The sequence below is a fragment of the Mustela nigripes genome, chromosome 1 (assembly GCF_022355385.1).
Source record: "Mustela nigripes isolate SB6536 chromosome 1, MUSNIG.SB6536, whole genome shotgun sequence".
NCBI lineage: Eukaryota > Metazoa > Chordata > Mammalia > Carnivora > Mustelidae > Mustela > Mustela nigripes.
In genome coordinates, this window is record NC_081557.1 from 155613507 (window position 1) to 155636654 (window position 23148).

At 33.6% G+C, this 23148-nt stretch overlaps 1 protein-coding gene across 1 annotated transcript in view; it reads left to right on the top strand.

Moving 5' to 3' along the window:
• The window catches only part of CCSER1 (coiled-coil serine rich protein 1), a 1346695-nt gene extending 1324589 nt beyond the window's left edge, over window positions 1–22106 (top strand). Inside the window, exon 11 of the mRNA XM_059394604.1 lies at window positions 21265–22106. Coding sequence (XP_059250587.1) covers window positions 21265–21750 — 486 coding nt within the window. The 3' untranslated portion in view covers window positions 21751–22106. The remainder of the gene's footprint in view (window positions 1–21264) is intronic.
• The last annotated feature ends 1042 nt before the right edge of the window (window positions 22107–23148 follow it).

Sequence of the window (23148 nt, forward strand, 5' to 3'; positions counted from 1 at the left end):
TGCCAATCTTTCCCTGTTAGAGTAAAAACCACCATTGGTATGGCCAGGACTCACCTCAGCCTTACAATTGCAACATCTGGACCTTCCATTGTAGCCTCTATTGAGATGCATGAGACACTAACTCCATAGCTGGTAGAGTTATTCCTTCTACTTCTAGACAGCTTCATCTAAGGAATGAAGATAGATATTCCCTACATCCACATCCTGTACCTGTCCTTTTTTACTACAGCCAATTGTACAGAACATAGCTTGCAAAGCCCAGTGCATTCATATATAATCCCCATCACTATATGCTTACCATTTGACCTTTTTTTCTCAACTCAGAACAAAATGCCTTCCTTGTACTACTCTAAGAATTTTTTATTTATCTACTCTTTTTATCCCTCTAACTTAAGAGATACAACTCTATCTCTGTGTCCACAGTTCATGAGTGTTGCATAATGGCTGGGACATATGATTAATTATTCCAGTAGAAATCCTTTTGACCTTGTTTTTCTGACATCAAATGAGTATCTTGTACCTATGCATTAAAATGAAAGCTGATGGGTTCTGCATGGAAACACTAAACAATGAAATCTGGGAAATTGGGAATATCTGGAATTCGTTGTTGGCTGCCACAAGTGATATTTATAATCTTGGGCAAGTAGGTCATTTATCTACTCTACTAAGCCATGGTTTCCTTATAAAAACTTAACAGTCTCTACTCTATGTTCAATTATTTGTTACCCCAAAAAAAGTCAAAATGAAAATATTTGTATTTTCAATGGGCAAGAGGTTAGATTTGAAATTCATAACGAAAATGATGTTAGTAAAATAAAAATAACTGACAGTATATTTAGAACTCAGCAATTTATGTTTCACCTGCTTATATTTTGTGTGTTGTTGATTCTTTTTTCTATTTAAGTCAACTTTATATCTTTTCAAGCATGACTAACTTTAAAGCTGGTGGTCCACTTGTTTTCTCTTTGTTAGCAGACTTTTTGAGGATAGTCTGAGTTGATAAAATGATTTGCTTTGATAAAACAACTTTTCAAAAGAAAAAAAACATTAGAATTTCTTTTTACACTCTGAAATGGTCCCTTTTTTGTAGAAAGTGTTTCTAACACCCATAAACATTCTAAGTAGGAAAAAATTGTTGGTTATTTGAAAAATTGCTATTATTAAATAAATCTCTCATCTCCAAGGTTCAAGTTTTTGCACAATTAAAAAAGGTATTTTTGAAATTCATGCTTCTTTTAAAATTTGGCTTTGAGTTGTAGGTAATGATATCCTGACCATAACTTTCCATATCAGAATTTATTCCCTGCTGTGTCTTATTCTTTATTTATATTACATAAAAGCATTTCAGAAAATCAGATGATGGATAAAAATGAATAGTATTTCATCACAAATCCCAAACCATCCTGCATCCACTGTATTTTCATACACATGTTTTTAATATTCTTTTGATGTAAATTCTTTGAATAACTTTTAAATAGTATTATGTCACCAAACCGTTAAGAATAAAATGTAAGTTTTCTTGTCATATTACTGCCCATATATGTCCCCTGGATTTTCTTAAATGACACTTCTTCAATGATATTTTTCTTAAATCTCTACCTTAAACTATGGATGTTACTGAAGGAAAATACAGTCACAGCTAAAACAAAGTAGCTAGCAACCTAAAAATCACTTTTGAAATACATCCTGAATATATATGTATATATTTTTAATCTGGATATAAATGAACCAAAATTTTAAGTTCAAATACTGAAGGAATATTGTGAAAAATGGCTTAGTGAATCCTGGGAGACACTCAAGTGATCTGGTATCCATAGGGCAATAGATTTTTCACATTAACTATTTTGACAGTTATTCTGTGAAGCGGGGGAGCAAGTGGAGGTCTCTTATTTACCTACATCCTGCCTCCCTTTTCTTCAACATTATTCTACTCTTCTTACATATTATCCACATCTTCCTAATATCTCAGCTTCCTAGGATTCTTTCCAAACCCTCTTCTTCAGGAAAAATCTGTTAACCCGATTCATTAGAAAACTTCAAGTGACTAACAATTTATAATGTAATATAATAATATTAAAATATTAATGTAATATAATAATACTTAAGGCTATCTGAAAATGATTCCTGCATGGGGTCTAGGTATATTTTTTGTAACAAAGTAAATCCAGAACCAGGGGTGTTTAATAAAACCTAAAGGAACTGGCACAAAGAGGAGTTTTTGGTACCAATAAAATTATTGAGAAAGGATATTTAATTTTTTGATAAAGAGAAAGCATGGAATATAAGACTTAGAATTCAGAGATCCACTGAGTCATATTGAGTAAGCCAGTTATTTTTTAGAGCTTCAGTTTTCCACCTATAGATTGAAGTTGAGGTATTCCAAACCAATTTTAATGCACAATTGCAGGAATAAATTAGGACAGTTTATGTGAAAACAGTTTATAACATTTAAAGTATACAACAAATTAGATGCTATAATTATATTTGTTATTTGTAGTATCCACCCAAATTATATCATGTAATTTGCATTGTCTTTATTCAGTGAGTCAAACTTACTTCTAAAAGTGACTTGCTTTACATTATACTGATATAAAACAAACGAGCAGTGTAAAATTGTTACTTTTTAAAATTTTACCTCCTTTCTATGTTATTACATAATTTAGATAAACAATATCTTACTTTTAGAAGTTTCCCAGCAGAGCTTATATGGTAAAGTTACTCATAAGATAGAATCATTTCAGCAAGAAATTTAGGGTTCACATTATTAAATCATGTTAATAAATACTAGAAAACAAGAGGAATAAACAATAGGCTCTATTAGTTATATATAACATATAATGGTATTATATTTGAATATAATCAGTTAAATAAATTTATTTATACAAGAAATTTTTAATCTTATAAAGTCACAGAGAGGTATTACAAAACCTTTCAATTACTCTCACAAATAATTTTATTATTTTTTGCATACTTTTTTTTCAAGGAACATTGTACCATCTAAGATATGCTTGATATTGGACATCTAGATCTGGGTATATAGACAAGAGATTCATTCTTCATGTTGTTGCTGTAATAAGCCCCCCAAATTGTCTATTATTGTGTTTCTTTGCAGAAGCACATAAAAATTATTTTCTAATCATTTTCCTTAGGCATATAATTTTAGCTTAAACCCTCATATCTTTTTCATTTAGAAATAATACTTTCTAAAATATGAGTTGTACTGAATTCTACTTTCTTATGTTTCTTCTGAACTAAATTCTAATCATATATTATTGCTATTATAAGCAGTAATTGTTTCAAATTCTCATTTAAATTGCCTTTTAGCTAAAGAGAAATGCTTACACTGAGTGAGTTACAGCAGGCGTGCAGGCACAGGCACACATGTTAGTTTTGAAGATAATCCATTATTGTTTCTCAGGATCTAATTTTGTCCATAGTTCATTTACCCTTGTTATAAACAGAAGAGCCAAGCATACACCCACTGGCTTTGGGAAAACTGTTTCATTGTTTCACTTCTCTTGTGAAGAAGAGGAGATGCTATGGGTTTTCTCCCTTGGGAACTCAGCCTTTAGCTGACCTTATTAACATTCACCTTGCTTATCTTGCCTCTGTCCTCTAACACTGGTTGAATCCTCAATGCCCACCAGGAGGATTTACTATCCCCTTAAGAATTTAGGAGTGAGGTTGAGCCAGGAAAGGTAATTTAACTCTAGACAATTTCCTCTTGGTAATTTGTGCAATCTCAAAATATAGGTTTTGTGTGCCAGAACCTTTGAATGTTTCTTTTTGGTTATTACTGAAACTCATTACAAGGCTTCCTGCCTGCAAAGCAGTAACTACTTGTGTATACAATCTCTCTGTGGTAGAATATTTCTGAAACCTTTGACAAAACTTCTTTATCTCTGAAAACAGATTCCACATCTAAGGATACAAACAGATTCAGCAATGTCCCAAAACCCTCTGCAGAGAAATGCCCTGGGATTTATAAATGCTTCAGAAATTCTATTCCTCAATGATGACAGGAAAAGGACTGTCTGTTAATAAATATTGTTTGGTTTATACTGACACTTCAGTGGTTGTCACTGATAAAGAGGTACAGTTAAGGTCTACTGATTTACTCTACACCATTGAATTATGTGGTGAAAAATCTAAAGGGGAATTTGCTTTTTAAGTAGTTCATGACACTTCTTAACATGCATTTGCTCCGTATATATGGAGAAAAAGTTATTTTTTTAAAACTTTTGTTGGATCACTGAGTCAAGTGCTTCCTAATTAGAGATATTAGAACCCCAATGCTTCCTTGGCTAGCCAGAAGGAAGAAAACAGATTTTTTGCACCATTCTGTGTATGGTTTCTGTTGCTGTTGTTGAGCAGGATCTATGTTTATAAATGCTTCTGATATTTATTAGTACATTGGTTTAGTAAATGGCCTAATTAAAAAAAAAATAAAACAACTAGTAGGTATAAGGGCCCATAAGAATATCTGGAATATACTATGATTGATATGTGTTTTTAAAATATAGTAACAACTGTAAAAGCTTAAATTTTCCCTAAGGGCTATAAATGATTTCTTAAAGAGGAAGAGTTGTTTAAATATATGGCTTTTCTTTTTTGAGAGGTACTGTATTGGTCACGTTTATCTGTCTGATTTAGGGAAGCAGTATAACTTAGGCCAGTGATGCTTCAGTGGGATAATTTTGCTTTCCAACGACAGTTGGAAATGACTGAAACATTTTTAGTTGTTATAACTGAATGCAGGTGTTACTGGCATCAGTAGGTTGAGGCCAATGATGTGGCTAAGCAATCTGTGATGCACAAGACAAAGCCCTACAGTACAAAATTATATAATCCCAAATATCAATGTGCTGAGGTGGAGAAAACTCGGGCTTAGAGCTTGTATTCTGAAATCCAAATGTTTGAACTCTAATTTGCAATCTGCTATCCACCAACCCTGGAATCTTCCTAAGTACCTAAGTATAAGGGCTTCCATTTCCTCATCATTAAAAGGGGTATAATAAAATTTTCTAACCATGATTAAAGATACAGTAGTCCCCCCTTATCCAGTTTTCCTTAACATGGTTTTAGTAACCTGCAGTAAACCACAGTCTGGAAGCAGAAGATCCTCCTGACATATCATCAGAAAGTCAGTAGTAGCCTAACTGTGTATCACAAGTCTGTCATTCAAATCACTTCATCTCATCACATAGGCATTTTATCATCTCACATCATCATAGGGACAGAATACAGTAAGATACTTTGAGCCCACATTAACATAACTTTTCTGACAGTATATCATAGTTTTATTTTATTATTATTTATTAAGCTTTTACAGTGCCTAATGAAGCATTATCATAGGTATGTACATATAGGAGAAAATAGTGTATATAGGGTTTAGTACTATCTATGGTTTTAGGCATCCACTGGGAGTTTTGGAACATATCCCCTGCAGATAAGGGGGTACTACTGTAATAAATAAAATCTGAGATTTTTCTGCCTTCTAGTCTTTTTTGTAAGTTTTTTAAAATTTATGGAACACATGTCCTCTTGAGCTTAGTATATGTAGGAATCCCTTCCAACCCTAGAACTTTTCATCATCAGATATCAGACATTACACGTAGACCTACATGTAGGTCTTAAAAACACTTATCTCTACCTTACTGCATTTTTAATGTTGCTATACATTAATTTTGTTTTGTTTTATTCAAGATTCAAGGTTTGCCTGGAATTTTATAAAGTCAAAGAAAGCTTTTTCAAGAATACAAATACTAGTATTGTCTCTTCCTTGGTATAGTTTTTAATGATTTTATACCATTTTAACTTGTCTAATAGGTTCTGGTTAAGGCAACTATAGGCTTCATTAAAACTAAATTATAAAATGGTTTGATGGAGTTTAATAAGAAAAAATCTTTATGTCTCTTTCAATAGTATATTCTATAGATAGTACAGGATTTGTTTGAAACACTATAGAACCTATTTTTTAAGTTAGGCAAGAAAGGTTTCCTCAAGGTGTATGTTTCAATGGAAAGAGGACTACGTACAGAACATTTTCATTTAATTCTTTTCTAAAATGTGTCACAATGCTAATTTAACCTTTAAGAGAGCTTACAAAGATCATTACAGAAAGAGTAGGAAAAAGACCCTTGTGATGGTCTCCAGGGATAAACATAGAAAGAAAATAATAGTAAAGATCAAAGTTAGGTTGTAAATACACCATTCTTTAAATGTGTTGAAAAGTATTCTGGTTCGTATTTTAGAAGGGAATTTGCTCATAGGATAAAAAAATGATTTATAAGAAACTTTAAAAAAAACCAGATGCAATCACTTAAAAAAAACAGATGCAATCACTTATAATTTTAATATTTACTCATGAGTAACATTTGTATATGCTTTCTTTCAAAACACTTTCCATATATCTAATCATATTTAACAATATATAGAGTTGGTTTCTTGACATCGCAGTTTTGAAAGTTTTTTTTTTTTTTAAGATTTTATTTATTTATTTGACAGACAGAGATCACAAGTAGGCAGAGAAGCAGGCAGAGAGAGAGATAGGAGGAAGCAGCTCCCTGCTGTGCAGAGAGCCTGAGGTGAGGCTCGATTCCAGAACCCTGGGATCATGACCTGAGCCAAAGGCAGAGGCTTTAACCCACTGAGCCACCCAGGTGCCCCGAAAGTTTCTATTTTTTGCCTTTAGATCTATATATTGATATATTTGCAATTAAACATATTAAAGTTTGTTGCTATTCATTCATTATATTTATTATGTTTATCATATATATTATATATTTATATATAATATTTATTATATTGACTCAGCTTCTGCCTTTATTACTTATTTTCTGCACTATTAAAATGAACTATTCAATCTTCTAGATTGAATATTCAATATTCAATATTCTAGATCGAATAGATTGAATAGTTCTACATTGGTCTAGTAACCAATGTCAAGTGGGCCACAGTCATTTTTGAGTCTATAATTTAATGTGTTGCTATTACAACTAAAGCACCAAAATTTATTCCTTTTATAAATTAGAGAAGATTCTGAACACTTTCTTGCATTTATAAATACAAATTTTGCATAAATTAAAGATAAAAAAAGTTAAAGATATTTTAATATGAGAATTTAATATGAGAATTTTCATAGCTCTAGTTTTGGCCAAAAAAGTGTGCCTCTATTTGTCATATTGACGCCTGGGAAAATAATGAACTTCCTAAGTATTAATGAGTTACTAGTAAACCCCAGACACTGTTAAGAACAGTGGATTCAGCATTGAACAAGACAGGCAAAGTCCCTGCCCTTAAGACACTTATATTTTAGTTGGCTTGGGATGGCAAAAGGACTATCTATCAAACCTAAGAAAGGGAACTGAAGACAGAAGAAAATACAGTAAGATGCTGGTGTGACTGATTAATAAGTCACAGTGATTATAATAAGGAAAATATCATGTTTTTTGTTTTTAATTAGCATCATGTGTTTTATTTTTTTTTGTTTTACCTTTATTAGTGTTATATAAAATAATGAGCTTTAAAATCTGTTATCTTAAATTAAATGAAATGCAGAGTACATGCTCCAGTGAAGAAATGAGAGAAAAAATAATTATAGGGAAATAAAGAACTGATTTTATTATAATATTTATACTTGACTAATGACTAAATTTCCCATGTAATCATCTGCTAGGAAATCTAAGAATAGGTTATAGAATAGCTGCTTGATAACTAAAACATCTAAAAACTAACAATTATGTGAGCTTAATTTCAGTTTTGAGAATAATGTGGCTAGGCATATCTACTGAAAATTCTCTTTGAGGGATGCGATCCCAAGACCTTCAGAAAGAATTAACACTGATTAACAACATTTGAAGAAATCATTTCCATAATAGCCAGGGTAACAATATACAAAGATCTATTAGCCAAAATATTTTTATGTATCTTTCTTATGTTTGACTAAACATGTTCTAAAAATATGTAAAACAAAATATATTCTAAATATAGAATTGGAAGAGAATTGAATGAGTTTTCATTTCTTCAAGATCTAAACTTGGCAGCTGATAGCATTTAAATACATTCCTCTTGGAGACTTTCTCCTCTATAAAACAAACAACAACAACAACAAAAATAAACAAAAGACAAAAACAAAAACAAAAGCAAAAAAAAAAAACCTACTTACTTAAGGTAACACCACCTTCTCAGTGGCTGTCTGTCCAATAACTAGTTGACACAAGAGTATAAGGTTCTCAAACATTTGCCTAAGTTGAGGGAAACTATGAGGAGTAATCCTAGCTTTACATTCGCTTGTATCATCACCTAAGATAGTTTAATTACATGGGTTTTAGCTTCATCCTCTGCCAGTCTCTGTTGTCTTCATTCTTCCACAGACATTGGTTTCAGAGTCCTCTCCCAAAACTTACTTTATTGTTTCAGATATTTGTCTCAGAGTCTGTTCTAGGATACCAAATTACAACAATAAATCTGAGCTTACTTGAATATTCTGAAATAAATTACTTTGCTTTTTCAAGTTAAGAGGTGTTCAAAGGTTTTTTTTCTCAAGGATGAAATGAGCATCTATCAAAGTAATTTCTAGGTCTGTTGGTCACTTTATTTTGATATTGTAATTATTTCAAGTGTTGCTATCATCAAGTTAATTACATTCCAGGTATAATATTTTGTACACAGTAGTTTATCGAATCTTAACAGTAATCCTGCATGTAGATACAGGTATGAATATAAAATTTCCCTTCATAGATGAGGTGATTGGAGATTTAGAAAGATAAGTAACTTACCATAGTCATTTAGCTACAAAAGTTTCTGATTCTGCTTGACTTTCTCATTAAGCTTTAAACTGCTTAAAGGCAGGAGCCAGTTCTTTTATACACAACACTGTTTCCCAATATGTAATGCATTTTCTTGCCCTCAGTAGTAGTTAGTATATTTACCAAGTGAATAAATGAACCCATATATATCTGACCCCAAATCATGCCAGTAACCCCTATGCTGTGTAGTCTCCCTGGTATGCTAGGAGCCCTGGACTTAATGGTGAACATCATAAAAAATTTTTAAAAATTAAAAAAGGAAGTCTAAGATGTCAAAAGCAAATTATGCTGAACAAAGATGAACAGATGATTTAAACGTTCACTTTTCTTTAAAAATCAAGAGTGAAAGTCTTCCTTTTGTTTATTTTTATTGTAGATCCACATGTACCTTATAGATGTCAGAGATTAGACCAGAGAAGGAACATTGAGGCTGCCCATAGGATTGAGTTATTTGATCCCTTTCCATGTATCTTTATTAAAACCATATATATAATTTAATGTGAAGAGAGTTAAAAAGATCACATAAAGAAAATAATGAATGTTTCCACAAATGTAGTGTTAAAGTAATGGAAATGATGTTTCCACTCACCTCCCTTTCATATGCAGCATGTGTAGTAGTAGAAATGAAAAAGAATCATTACCACTGTTGATTATCATGATTAATTTGTCTTTTTTCTGTCCCAAATGATTTTTTTCCCTCAGACTATTTCCCAAATAGCACGCATAATCTATCTAAAGTTTGGATTGCAGATATTAAGCACAGTTTGTGGATTTGTTGGTAACTTGTCCAGCAGTTAAGTGAGCATCTTACAGAAGTCATAAAGAGAATATGAAAGCTCATGTTTCTAAGCATAATTAAATACCTATAATATTGGGAAAGAGCCAGGAAGCCAGAAAATTTCCTTAACAACAAAAACCAAATCAAAGAATTTATTCCTTTTAGTCCCAGGAAATTCCCTGAAACATCTATAAGTCATACAATGTTTCCTTTTATACAAAATGACAGCCTATCTCTACTTCAAATCTACAGAAGAGTTAAAATGGAAAAATAGAAGTCATAGAGGTGTTCTATTATAAGTAAGCACATAATAAAAATTAGAATGGCAGAAGGAATGGCCAAGTATGAGAGTCCTAAGCTCACTCCTATAGATAACACACACATCAGTGTAAATAACCAAGCAAATGACCTGAAGACTGGCAGAACAAAGTCTTCAACTAAAAGCAGAGAAGAGGCCACATTGAAGAGGGTAGGAAGGGTAGAGATGCAGTGTGGAGCTAAAAGGACTAAAGGACTGTCTACTGGAGGGATGGACATGCAACATGGAGAAGGGAGACAGACTATCACACCAGGGAGACTGCACAGGAAAGATAAATTCCTGTAATACTTGGTTTTGAAAACTGGGAGGGACAAACTTCCCGAGTTCTAACAACCAGTGGGAATTAAAGTCTGGAATTTTTAAAATCATCAGGCACAGTTCTGGAAGAACCTGGAAGTCCATAGGAAACTGAGTCCCCTTCCTTGAATAGACACCACAACCAATAGTCCTCAAAGATACAAGATAGAAACAGCATCTGGTACAGCACCAGGGACATGGAGGAGGGAGAACTATTTACTAATATCAGTGTATGCTCCAGAGGGACAGAGATAACTAGGAGACTCCTCCAGGAGCAAAGGAGTTGGAAGTGCCATTCCCCTTCCCTGTGTTCCAGGTTAAACACATGGCCATCTGTGGGAACAGGCACATCATTAACATTTACTACCCAACTTGCTTATGCCATGTCCTTGCCCCCAGGTTTTGGGGATCTCCCCCTTGAGCCAGGATTGCCTCAGTCCCAGCACTGCTGGTCTGTCCCCCCAGAAGACCAGCACATAACTTAACACCACTGCATGTCCACCCACATGCTTTGTGGGTCTCAGTTGTGGTGAAGGCAGCCCCAGGTCCCATTTGGGAAGATCGGTGCTCACTTTGTAAAATTGTGAACCCAGTGCACACACATGTTTTGCTGATTCACCCAGGCCGGTCCATTGCCCAGTCCCACTGGGCACCTCTCCTACAAGCACTTTAAGGATCCACCCGCTCCAATAGCTCTTGGCAGGATTCCATTCATATGGGAGCCAGAAGCTTGGCTATATGTAAATAGCCCCAGTGTGAGCCAGGACCGCTCCAAAGTGACCCCTCCCATGGGGAAAGGGAGAGAGAATCACATACACAAGCAGTTGGTGGCCCCAGCAGAGGTCTATGGCAGAAAACTGATCTGATTATAAGCCCTGCTCAACAATGAAAGCTTCTTGGGGACAATATGGGGAAAATACTCTGTAGTTTAATGCTATTCCACTGTGGCAAACATCTGGTCTGACTCAACTCAAACCCAAGGCAGCCCCAGACTAGTCCATTAACACAGGGACCAAACACTACCCATAACAAGAAATGAGCCATTGCAGACAACTGTACTGAAGGAAAATGTGGCTTAGCCACAATAGCAGGGCACATGCATTACATATGAGTCACTCCTGAAATGCCAAGTTCAGGTAAATGGGACACTGCATTGCAGGGTACTATAGGATTTCTTCTTCATAAGGAGACTAATTTCAAGAATAGGAGCTATAGCTGACTTTGCTAATACACAGGAAGAGTTACATAGACTTAGATATAATAAGGAGAGAAAGGAATATGTCTCAAATCAAGTAAGACAAAACCACAAGAGACCTAAGCAAAACAGAGATAGGTAGAGTGTCTGATAAAGAAATTAACAATCATAAAGATACTCACTGGACTTGAGGAAAGGGTGGAGGACATCAGTGAAACTCTTCACAAAGATAAAAATTAACCAATCAGAGATGAGGAACAAAATAACAAAATTAAAAATACACTAGGTGGAATAAATAGCAGAGTAGAAGAAGTGGAAGAATGAATCAGTGACCTGGAGTCCAGAATAATAGAAAGTAGCCAGGCCGAGGAGGTTAGGCTAAATATATATATATATATATATACACATATATATATATTGAAATATATATATATTTCAATATATATATATGTATATATATATGGAAAATGAAAATAGACAGAGAACTTAGTGATTCCATCAATTGTAATAACATTTGCATTACAGGGATCCCAGAATAAAAGAGAGAAAAGAGGGCAGAATATTTATTTGAGGAAATAATAGCTGAAATCTGCCCTAACCTGGGGAAGGAAACAGATCTCCAGATCTAGGATGTACAGAGAGCCCGCAACAAAACCACCCCAAGGAGGGCCACACCAAGACACATAGTAATTAAAATGGAAAAAAAAAAAGCGGTGATTAAGAGAAAAAAAATTAAATCAGCAAGAAGAAAGAAGATAGTTATATACAAGGGGAATTTCATAAGGATACTGATATCTCAGCAGAAACTTTGCACGATACATGCAGAGTGCTGAAAGGAAGGAAGGATGGAAAGAAAGAAAGAAAGAAAGATAGATCTGCAGCCAAGAATACTTCTTCCAGCAAGGGTATCATTCAGAATAGAAGGTGAGGTAAAGAATTTCTCAGACAAACAAAAGTTAAAGAAATTCATGACCACTAAACCAGCCCTACAAGAAGTGTTAAAGGGAATGTGTTGAATGGAAAGGAAAGATCTTACAGAAGAGTAAGAAAAGCAGGAAACATAAAAGCAGTAAAAATAATTATATCCAGAAAAACCAGGTAAGGGACTCACAAAATTAAAGGATGTAAAGTATAGTAATATATACTTAAAACATGGTGGGGAGAGGGGTAAAGAATGGGCTCAAATTTAACTGATCATCAACTTAGTACAGACAGTTATACACAGATGTTATATACAAACCTAACGGTAACCACAAATCAAAATGTACTAATAGATATGCAAAAAGCAAAGAGAAAGGAATCTGAGTATATCACTAAAGAAAGCCAACTTATGGTGAGAAAGAGAGCAAGAAAACAGAAGAACAGAGAAAAACTACAAAAACCACAAAACAAGTAACAAAAAGCAATAAAAACATACCTATCAATAATTACTTTGAATGTATATGGATTAACAGATATATCCAGAATATTCCATACTAAAACAGCAGAATAAACAAACTTTTCCAATGTACATGGACTATTCTCCAGAATACATAATATATTTGGCCACAGAACAGGTCTCAACAAATTTAAGAAGTTCAAAGTCACACTATGCATCTTTTCTGACCACAAGAAACTAGAAATTGACCACAAGAAAAAATCTGGAAAGATCAGGAAAACATGGTGGTTAAATAACATGGTACTAAACAATTAGTGGGTCAACTAAGGAATCAAAGAGGAATTTAAGAGAAAATACATAGAGACAAATGAAAATGAAAATACACGGGTCCAAAATCTTTGGGATGCAGCAAAAGCTGTTCTAAGAAGAAAGTTAATAGCAATACAGACCTACCTCAAGAAGCATGAAATATCTCAAGTAAACAATCTAACCTTACATGCAAAGTAGCCTGAAAAAGAAAAACAAGGAAACCCTAAACCTGAAGAAGGAAATAATAAAAATATAAATAAATGACATAGAGACTAAAAGCAAAATCCAAACAATAAAAAGAGCAGATTGATGAAACCAGGATCTGTTTCTTTGAAGAAATCTACAAAATTGATAAACCCCTAACCAGACTCATTGAGAGGGAGAGAGAGAGAGAGAGAGAAAGGGAGGAAGAAAGAGAGAGAGGAAGCTCAAGCAAAATTGGAAATGGAGGAGGAGAAGTAATAACCAATACCACAAAAATATAAAGGATTGTAAGAGAATATTATGAAAAATTATATGCCAACAAAATGAGCAAACCAGAAGATATGGATAAATTCCTAGAAACATATAACCTACAAAAACTGAAGCAGGAAGAAATAAAAAATTTAACAGATTGATTACCAGCAATGAAGTTGAATCAGTAATCAAAAAAAGAAAAAAATAAAAATCTCAATAAGCAAAAGTCCAGAAGACAGCTTCACAGGCAAATTCTACCAAATATTAAAAGAAGAGATAATACCTATTCTGCTCAAATTTTTCAAAAAAAAAGGGGGGGGGGAGAAAATTGCCTAAATTCATTCTATGAGGCTGGCATCATTACATTGATACCAAAACCAGATAAAAACACCAAAAAAAAAAAAAAAAAAAAAAAAGAACCATAGATCATTATCTCTCATGAGCATAGAAGCAAAAATCCTCAAAAAAATATTTTCAAACCAAATACAATATTAAAAAAAATCATTCACCATGATCTAGTGGTATTTATTCCTGGGTTGCAAGTGTGGTTAACCATTTGTAAATTAATCAGTGTGATACATCACATTAATTATGAGAAAAACCATATGATCATTTGATCATTTCAATAGATGCAGAAAAACATTTGACAAAGTACAACATACATTTATGATAAAAAAAAAAAAACCCTCACCAAAGTAGATTTACAGGAACATATCTCAACATAATAAAGGCCATATATGAAAAAAACTACAGCTAGCATCATACTCAATGGGGTGGGGGGGGACTGAAAGCTTTTCCTCTAAGGTCAGGAAAAAGGCAAGAATGTTACTGGTATGCATTACCAGTATGCAACATAGTACTGGAAATCCTGGCTGCAGCAGTCAGACAACAAAAAGAAATAACAGGCATCTGAATCTGTAAGGAAGAAGTAAAACTTTCACTATTTGCAGATGATGTGATATTCTATAATATACTCTATATTAAGACTCCACAAAAAAAACTATTAGAACAGAAAAATGAGTTCAGTTTGTCTGCAGGATACAAAATCATTGTACAGAAATCTGTTTCATTTCTTTACACTAATAATGAAGGAGCAGAAAGAAATTCAGAAAACAATCCCATTTACAATTGCACCAAAAATAACACAATAGCTAGGAAAAAACTTAACCAAGGAGGTGAAATACCTGTACTCTAAAAAGTATAAAACACTGATGAAAGAAATTGAAGATGACACAGATAAATGGAAAGACAGTCTATGCTCATGGATTGGAAGAACAAAAACTGTTAATCTACCCAACACAGTCTACAGATTTAATGTGATCCCTATGAAAATACCAACAACATTTTTCACAGAAGTAGAACAAATAATCCTAAGATTTGTATGAAACTGCAAAAGACCCCAAATATCCAAAGCAACCTTGAGAAAGAAAAACAAAGTTGGAGGTATCACAATTCTAGACATCAAGTTATACTACAAAGCTGTAATATTGAAGACAATATAGTACTGGAACAAAAACAGACACAAAGATCAATAGAACAGAATAGAAAATGCTGAAATAAACCATGATTATATGGTCAGTTAATCTGACACAGGAAGTAAGCATATGCAATGTGAAAAAGACAGTCTCTTCAACAAATGGTGGACAGCCATATATAAAAGAATGAAACTGGGCCACTATCCTTTGCTATGCACAAAAATAAACTCAAAGTGGATTGAAGATCTAGATGTGACACCTAAAACCATAAAAACTCTGAAAGAGCGCAGAGGCAGTAATTTTGCTGCTTATTTGCTGTAATGGTAACTTTCTATATATGACTTCTTAGCCAAGAGAAACAAAAGCAAAAATAAACTGTTGGGACTACCTAAAATTAAAAAAAGCTGCACAGTGGAAGGAAACAACCAACAAAACTAAAAGACAACCTACTGCATGAGAGAAGATATTTGCAAATGACATATCCAGTAAAGGATCATTATCTAAAATATATAAAGATTTTCTACAACTCAACATCCAAAAGACAAACAATCCAAATAAAAAATGGGGAGAATACATGACAGACATTTCTCTAAATAAGACATACAATTGTCCAACATATGAAAAAGATGCTTAACACTGGGGAAATGCAAATCAAAACTACAATGAGATATCACCTTACACCTATCAGAATAGCAAAATTAAAAAAAAAAAAAAGAAATTTCAAGTGTTTATGAAGATGTGGAGAAAAAGGAACCACCTTGTATTATTGGTGGGAATGAAAACTGGTGCAGCCACTGTGGAAGACAGTATGGAGGTTCCTTAAAAATTTTAAAATAGAATTGCCCTGTGATCCAGTAATTGGACTACTATTTGCAAAAAAAATTTTTAAATGCTTATTTGAAGTGATATATACACCCCTATGTTTATTGCAGCATTATTTACAATAGCCAAATTATAGAAGCAACCGCGTGAATTCACAGATAAATGGATAAAGAAGATATAGTATACACACACAAATGCATGCACATATATCTATACATACATCTATCTATACATATATCTATAGAATATATATATATATATAAAAAATATACACAATGGAATTTATTCAACCATAAGAAGGAATTAAATCCTGCCATTTGCAACCACATGGATGGATTTCAAGAGTCGATAAGTATAATAAGCCAGACAGAGAAAGACAAATATCATATGATCTCACTCTTATGTGGAATTTAAGAAACAAAACAAAGGAAAAAGACACACAAGCCAAAAAAACCTAGACTTTTAAATGTAAGATACTAACAGATGGTTTTCTGACAGGAGTAAGGGGGATGGGTGAAGTAGATAAAGTAGAATAACAGTATACATACCTTGATTAACACTGCCTAACCTATGGAATTTCTGAATCCTTATATTGCATACCATCAACTAATATAATAATCCTATGTATTAACTATACCAGAATCAAAATAAAAGACAAAAATTAAAGGTAAAAAATAGCATTCTACTACAGACATAAAGACAATATTAAAAGAGAAAAGACATGTTTAGCAAAATATCTCAACTTGAAATCGCTGTGTTTAAGGACACCCTAAAGATATCTCCTAATATGCCTTAGTTTTAAATAAAATTGGGGAGGTTCATCTTAGTAATGATAATCTTCAAGCATGAATTTATAGTATTGTCTGTATGTATTTTCTAAAACGTGGTGCATTTTAGAAATATTCACATGGGAATACTGCGAGGCCACTAACTGGTATTAAATCAAGTGACCTGTCTATCCCACACTATCTGTAATATACAAATTCATTGTGCTTCCATCTTTCTGTCAATATACAGCCATGCCTTGTTTTATTACACTTCATGTATACTTTTTTTTTTTTTTTTTTTTTTTTTTTACAAATTAAAGGTTTGTGGCAATCCTGCATCAAGTAAGACTATGGGCACCATTTTTCTAATGGCATTTGCTCATTCTGTATCTTTGTGTCATATTTTTGTAGTTCTCACAATATTTCAAAATATTCATTTTTTTATATTTGTTATGGTGCTCACTGATCAGTACTGTAATTGTTTATGGTGCCACAAACTGAAATTATATAAGATGGCAAATAATTTATAAATGTGGTGTGTATTCTGACTGTTCCACCAACCAGCCACTCCTCAATTCTTTCCCTCTCCTGAGCCTCCCTAGTCCCTGGCACAAGAATATTGAAATTATGACAATAACACTACAATTACCTCTAAGTGGTCAAGGTAAAGTGTTGTACATCTGTCACCTTGAAACCAAAAGCCAGAAATGACTAAGCTTAGTGAGGAAGACATGTTGAAAGCCTAGGTAGGCTGACAGCTTGGTCTCTTGTGCCAAACAGCCAAACTATAATGTCAAAGAAAAGTGATTGAAGGAAATTAAAAGTGCTATACCAGGGAACACATCACAAAGTGAAATATACTTATTGCTTAGATGGAGAAAGTTTTAGTGATCTGAATAGAAGATCAAACCAGCTACAATATTCCCTTAAGCCAAAACCTAATCTCCAGAAAGGCCCCAAGTTTGTTGAATTCTATGAAGGCTGAGAAATGAGGAAACTGAAGAAAAATATGATATTATCAGAGACTGATTCATGAAGTTTAAGGAAAGAAACCATGTCTGTATCATCAAATGGCAAGGTGAAGCAACAAGTGCTGACTTAGAAGTGCCAGCAAGTTATCCAAAAGTTCTAGCTAAGATAATTAACGAAGGTAGCTACACCAAACAACAGATTTTCAGTGTAGTGAAAATATAGTTCTTCTGTTGAAAGAAGTTGCCATCTAGGACTTCCATAGCTAGAGAGGAGAAGTCAGTGCCTGGCTTCAAAGGACAGACTGACTCTCTTGTTAGAGGCTAATGCAGCTGGTCACTTTAAATTGAAGCCAATCTAAAAATCCTAGGGCCCTTAAAACATACAATATCTATTCTGCCTATGCTCTAAAAATGGAACAAAGCTGGGATGACAGTACATCTGTTTATAGCATGGCTTTGTGAATATTTTAAGCCTACTGTTGATATCTACTGTCAGATAAAAGATTCTTTTTGAAATATTAGTCTTCATTGACAATACAACTGATAATTCAAGAGCTTTGTTGAAATATACAGTGGGATTGAGGCTTTTATGCATGCCAACACAACATCCATGGATCAAGAAGTCATTTCAACTTTCAAGCCTTATTATTTAAGGGATACATCTTGTAAATCTATAACTGCTGCTATCGAGAGTGATGCATCTCATAGATCTGGACAAACTCAGCTGGAAACCTTCTGGAAGGGATTCACCATTCCAAATGTCATTAAGGATATTCATGATTCATGAAAAGGGTTTAAAAAATCAACATTATCAGGAATTTGGAAGAAGTTGACTCTAACCCTTAAGTATGAATTAGGGCTTCAAGACTTCAGTGGGGAAAGTAAATGCAGATGTGGTAGAAATAGTAAGAGAACTAAAATAAGAACTGGAGACAGGAATGTGACGGAAATGCTGAAATCTTATGATAAAACTTTATAAAGAGTTGCTTCTTATGGATGAGTAAAAAAACTTTTTTGAGATGAAACCTACGTCTGGTGAAGATGCTGTGAAATTATTACAATGACAGCATTTATAATTTTATAATAATATAAATTATATTATTATATTTATAATTTATAATATTACGTAAACTTAGCTGGCAAAGCAAAAGCAGGATTTTAGAGGGTTGACTTCAATTTTGAAACAAGTTTGACTGTGGGTAAAATGCAATCAAACAATATTACATGCTAGAGAGAAGTTATTTGTGAGAGGAAGAGTCTATCAAGACAACAAACTTCTTTGTCTTATTTTAAGAAATTGCCACAGACACCCCAACCTTCAACAACCACTATGCTCACAAGTCAGCAGCCAGCAACATCAGGATGCTCACAAGTCAGCAGCCAGCAACATCAGGACAAGAACTTCCCCTGGGGGGCGGGGTGGGGGAATTCAACTCCTGGAAAGCTCGGTTGATGGCTAGCATTTTTAGCAATAAGATATTTTCAATGAAGACATGTACATTGTTTTTAGTTTGTTTGTTTGGCATAACACTATTGCACATTTAACAGACTACAGTATAGTGTCACATAATTTTTTGTATGTCCTGGGAAACCAAAAAAAATCCTTTGACTTGCTTTATTGTGATATTAGCTTTATTGTGGTGGTTTGGAATTGAACCTGCAATATCTCCAAGGTATTCCTGTAATAGGAATAGAAGCTATCTTAAAAGACTCTTGTGAAAATTAAATATGTAAGAGTATTAGAAGAATGTTTGGCATATAATATACATTCAATAAATATCAAGTAGTATTATTTCAAGCAGACAAACCTTTTCTGTGGTTCTTAAATGCCTAATATGTGCCAGCAAACTGGGTCAGGTAGATAGGGTGTATATAAGAAAAGTAGGTAACTAGAGGCTGCATTTTTGCAGTACATCAGTAAGAACTTGATTTAAAGGAACATGAGGAAAAGAAAAAAAGCAAAGATAATCTCCAGGGGTTGGCCTGATAATGGTGCCATTTACTGAGAAAAAGGATATTTGGGAAATAGGTTTCAGAGTCAAAATCAAGTTTGTTAGGTTCTATGTGAAATAAATTAATTAATCAAAGTGATGATGACTGGGTAAGTAAATTGGGGCCTAAAATAGAGATCACTTTTGGAGAAATGTTCTTCTAGGGAATAATGAAATGATAGGTATGTAAAAAGACTGTCTAGATGTCAAGTATGCAGAAATTTTCATTGGCTCCTTCAGCACATTTTGTATCAGTTGACTAGCATTTACTCTATACTCTTCTCTTTCCTCCTTCTTTGCAGCAACAGTAAATCTTTCAATTTTGCCTCTAGAGAATTAAGCCAACTTGTCAGTTTCTATCTCTGTATTTTTCAAACCAAGACAGGGCTCTCTTCAAGAGGAGTTCTGGTGCCAACATGTAATCTCTGCTTTCTTTTTTTTTTTTAATGTTTGAAAATATTTTATTTTTTTCCTTTTTATTATTAGTTTGAGAGGTAGAGGTCAGTAAGTCTTTGCTTTCTTTGTAGCATGATTCATTGAGCTTGTTTCTCTCATTAGAGTATAAACTTCTTGTGAGAAAGAAGATATTGTATACTCTTGGACTTTATTTTTCCTGATTAACAAACTATAACCAAAAATCTAAATTAAACACTTGCTGCAATTTTTCTAAGTGTTCTCTGGTTCTCCTTAGGTCATTGTAGTGACTTTGTCTTTAGTTCCTTAAATTTCTAGGTGACCATTTTGCTGACACAAATCATGATATTGGTAATTCTAAAAGTCTCTTAGCATGTGCTTAAGTAAATAAAGTATTTTAAATCCAACAAAAAATTAATGGCATCATGTACAGATGTGTATTACTTAGCTAAATAATCTGTACTCGCAGATAAAACTATAGAATTCAAATTAAGAAAACTAGATAAACAAATTTCAAAATGTCTTTTAGTTGAACACTAAAAGAAAAATAAATAAATAAAAAGAAATACACTATTAAGCTATGGGCAGACATGAAGGAATCTTAGATGTATATTGCTTAGTCAACTAAGGCAATAGGAAAAGACTACATAAATACTATATTATTCCAACTGTACAATGTTATGAGAAAGGCAAAATTTTGGAGACAATAAAAATATCAGTGGTTACTAAGGATCATAGGAGATGGGGAGAGATTATTAGGTAGAGCACATAGGATTTTTAGGGCAGTGAAAATATTCTGTATGACATTATAATAATAGAGAAGTTTCATAGGAACTTGTTCAAATCCAAAGAAGATACAGCTCAGAGAGTGAAGACTAAGGTAAACTGTGGACTCTAATTATGTCAATGTAGGTTAATCACTGGTCAAAAAAAAGTACCATTCTGGTGAATGATGTTGATAATGGCAGGAGGTTATGAATGTGTGGGGCAGATGGTTCAAGAGAAATTTTTGTACTTTCCTCTCAACTTTGCTGTAAAACAGAAACTTCTCTGAAAAAAAAATCTATTTAAAAAATATCTTTTATAGTAAATTATCCATTTAACCACTATTTGTAATAGTACTGCCCTGGAAAATTTAATCTCACAAATTATCGGGTTTTTTTTCAGCCTTGTTGAAAATTTAGGGGTTTGCACATAAATGTGAAAACACCACTCTGTATTTTATGTATGCTAAGAATGGATTTTTTTTTGACATCTTTTCCTTTCTGTGTCTTTACTGTAGCCTACATATCGAAATCGAATTGTGAGCCAAAGTCTCAGCACAAGAGACAGAAAAGCAATGCATACTCCCACCGAGGACCGTTTTAGATACTCAGCAGCTGATCAGACAAGCCCCTACAAAAGTAAGACCTGTCAACTATCAAGTCTCTGTTTAAGTAATTTCCTGAAGGACAGGGAACTAGTGGAAGTTATAAAACACTCCAGAGGAACTTATGAAACCCTCACATCAGAGGTCACCCAGAATTTACGGGCTACGGTAGGGCAGAACTCTCTGAGGCCAACAGTTAAGATGGAAGGCCCCTCCATGTTCTCAGAGAAACCAAAGGACCAAGCTGCTGTGACCCGACAGCATTCAACTTTTACAGGACGGTTTGGACAGCCACCAAGAGGGCCAATCTCTTTACACATGTACAGCAGAAAGAATGTTTTTCTTCACCACAATTTACACACCACTGAACTGCAAACTCTAGGCCAGCAGGATGGATAATTAAATCACCCTATTCCTGTCTCTCAGTAGGATAAGGATGGTTAGTGTTTCTCGTGCATAGCTCATGTTTAAATTGTCATATCCTTACTACTTTTTTAGTTATAAACAAATTGTGCACTTTTTTTTTGTTTGTTTTTAGAATGAGGGTTCAGGCATGTTAATTGAATTAGGTTGGATAGCCTTGAAGACTTCATTATATATGTGTATAATAAATGGGACCATCTTGTTGGTTTATATAGACCATAGTTTATTTATCTTTATCAGTCACTGATATGCATTGAAATTTCAGAAGGTAATATCAAATAGCACTCTGTTCACTTAATGGTGTTACTGTGAAAATAGACGTGAGGAATAAATAGATAAAGGAACTGTAAAGAATTTTAAATTACATAGTTAATAGAAGGAGAAGAAAAAGAAGGGTTTGAAAGTCTTATATTTGATGTGTATTTATTTGAAGAATGAAGCTTGCTTGCATGTAACCTAGAGGTGCATCTGTCTCTCTATTACATACATTCAAGCTTATCTTGCCATACTATTAAGGGGAAAATGGATATTTCTTTTATCCTCTAAATGTTTAGTTCACACTGGTTCACAAAGGATTTCAGACTGAGTAATTGCTATCCAAATAGAGAATGACAGCTCTGATCTTTGAAAAATTTTGCTTTCCATTTTGCTATGGATGTTGAAGTAGTAGGACATAACACATTGAAGTGGTAAAGTTGGGTGAGTTTTGTCAAATGATGCATAAAGCATGACATGTTATATTCTGAGTCACTCTCATGGCAATATCAGCATTTTTTTTTTTAATCTGAAGGATAGGTCATTCTAAGAAAACTGTTTTTTTTTCACTTTCCTTGTATTTTTAACATTTTCACTTATTTTTATGTATGTCCAATTTCTCTCACTATATATCAGTTGTTCTACATGAGGAGTTGAGGAACAGAAAGTCAGTTTCTTGGTAGCCCAGTATACATGATTCTGACAACTCAGTCATCTAGATTTAGAAGAAAAAGCAAATATATGTGAACTTTGGCAGTTCGGTCTTAGAAATAAATCTCACAGAAATGCTCAGAACTCATTCCACAGGAAAGATTTCTCTTTAACAAACAAGGCCTAATATATTTTATACATAAGTACACACAAGATAGATCAATGAATCTAAATAATTTCCTTATGTTTAATTAATAACAGAACTGTATGCAGCTGTAGAACTAACTAAATAGTTTTAAAATAGTAAGAATCAGGACTGCAATTTTCTTATACAGTGATAAAAGCTCGTTACTTTATCCACATTAGGCATCGTCCCTGCAAATTGAAATTGTCATACCTACTGCATGATTTGTTTCCCTTGCATTCTCTAACAGACAGAATCCATCGGCATGTACAAATGAAACAAAT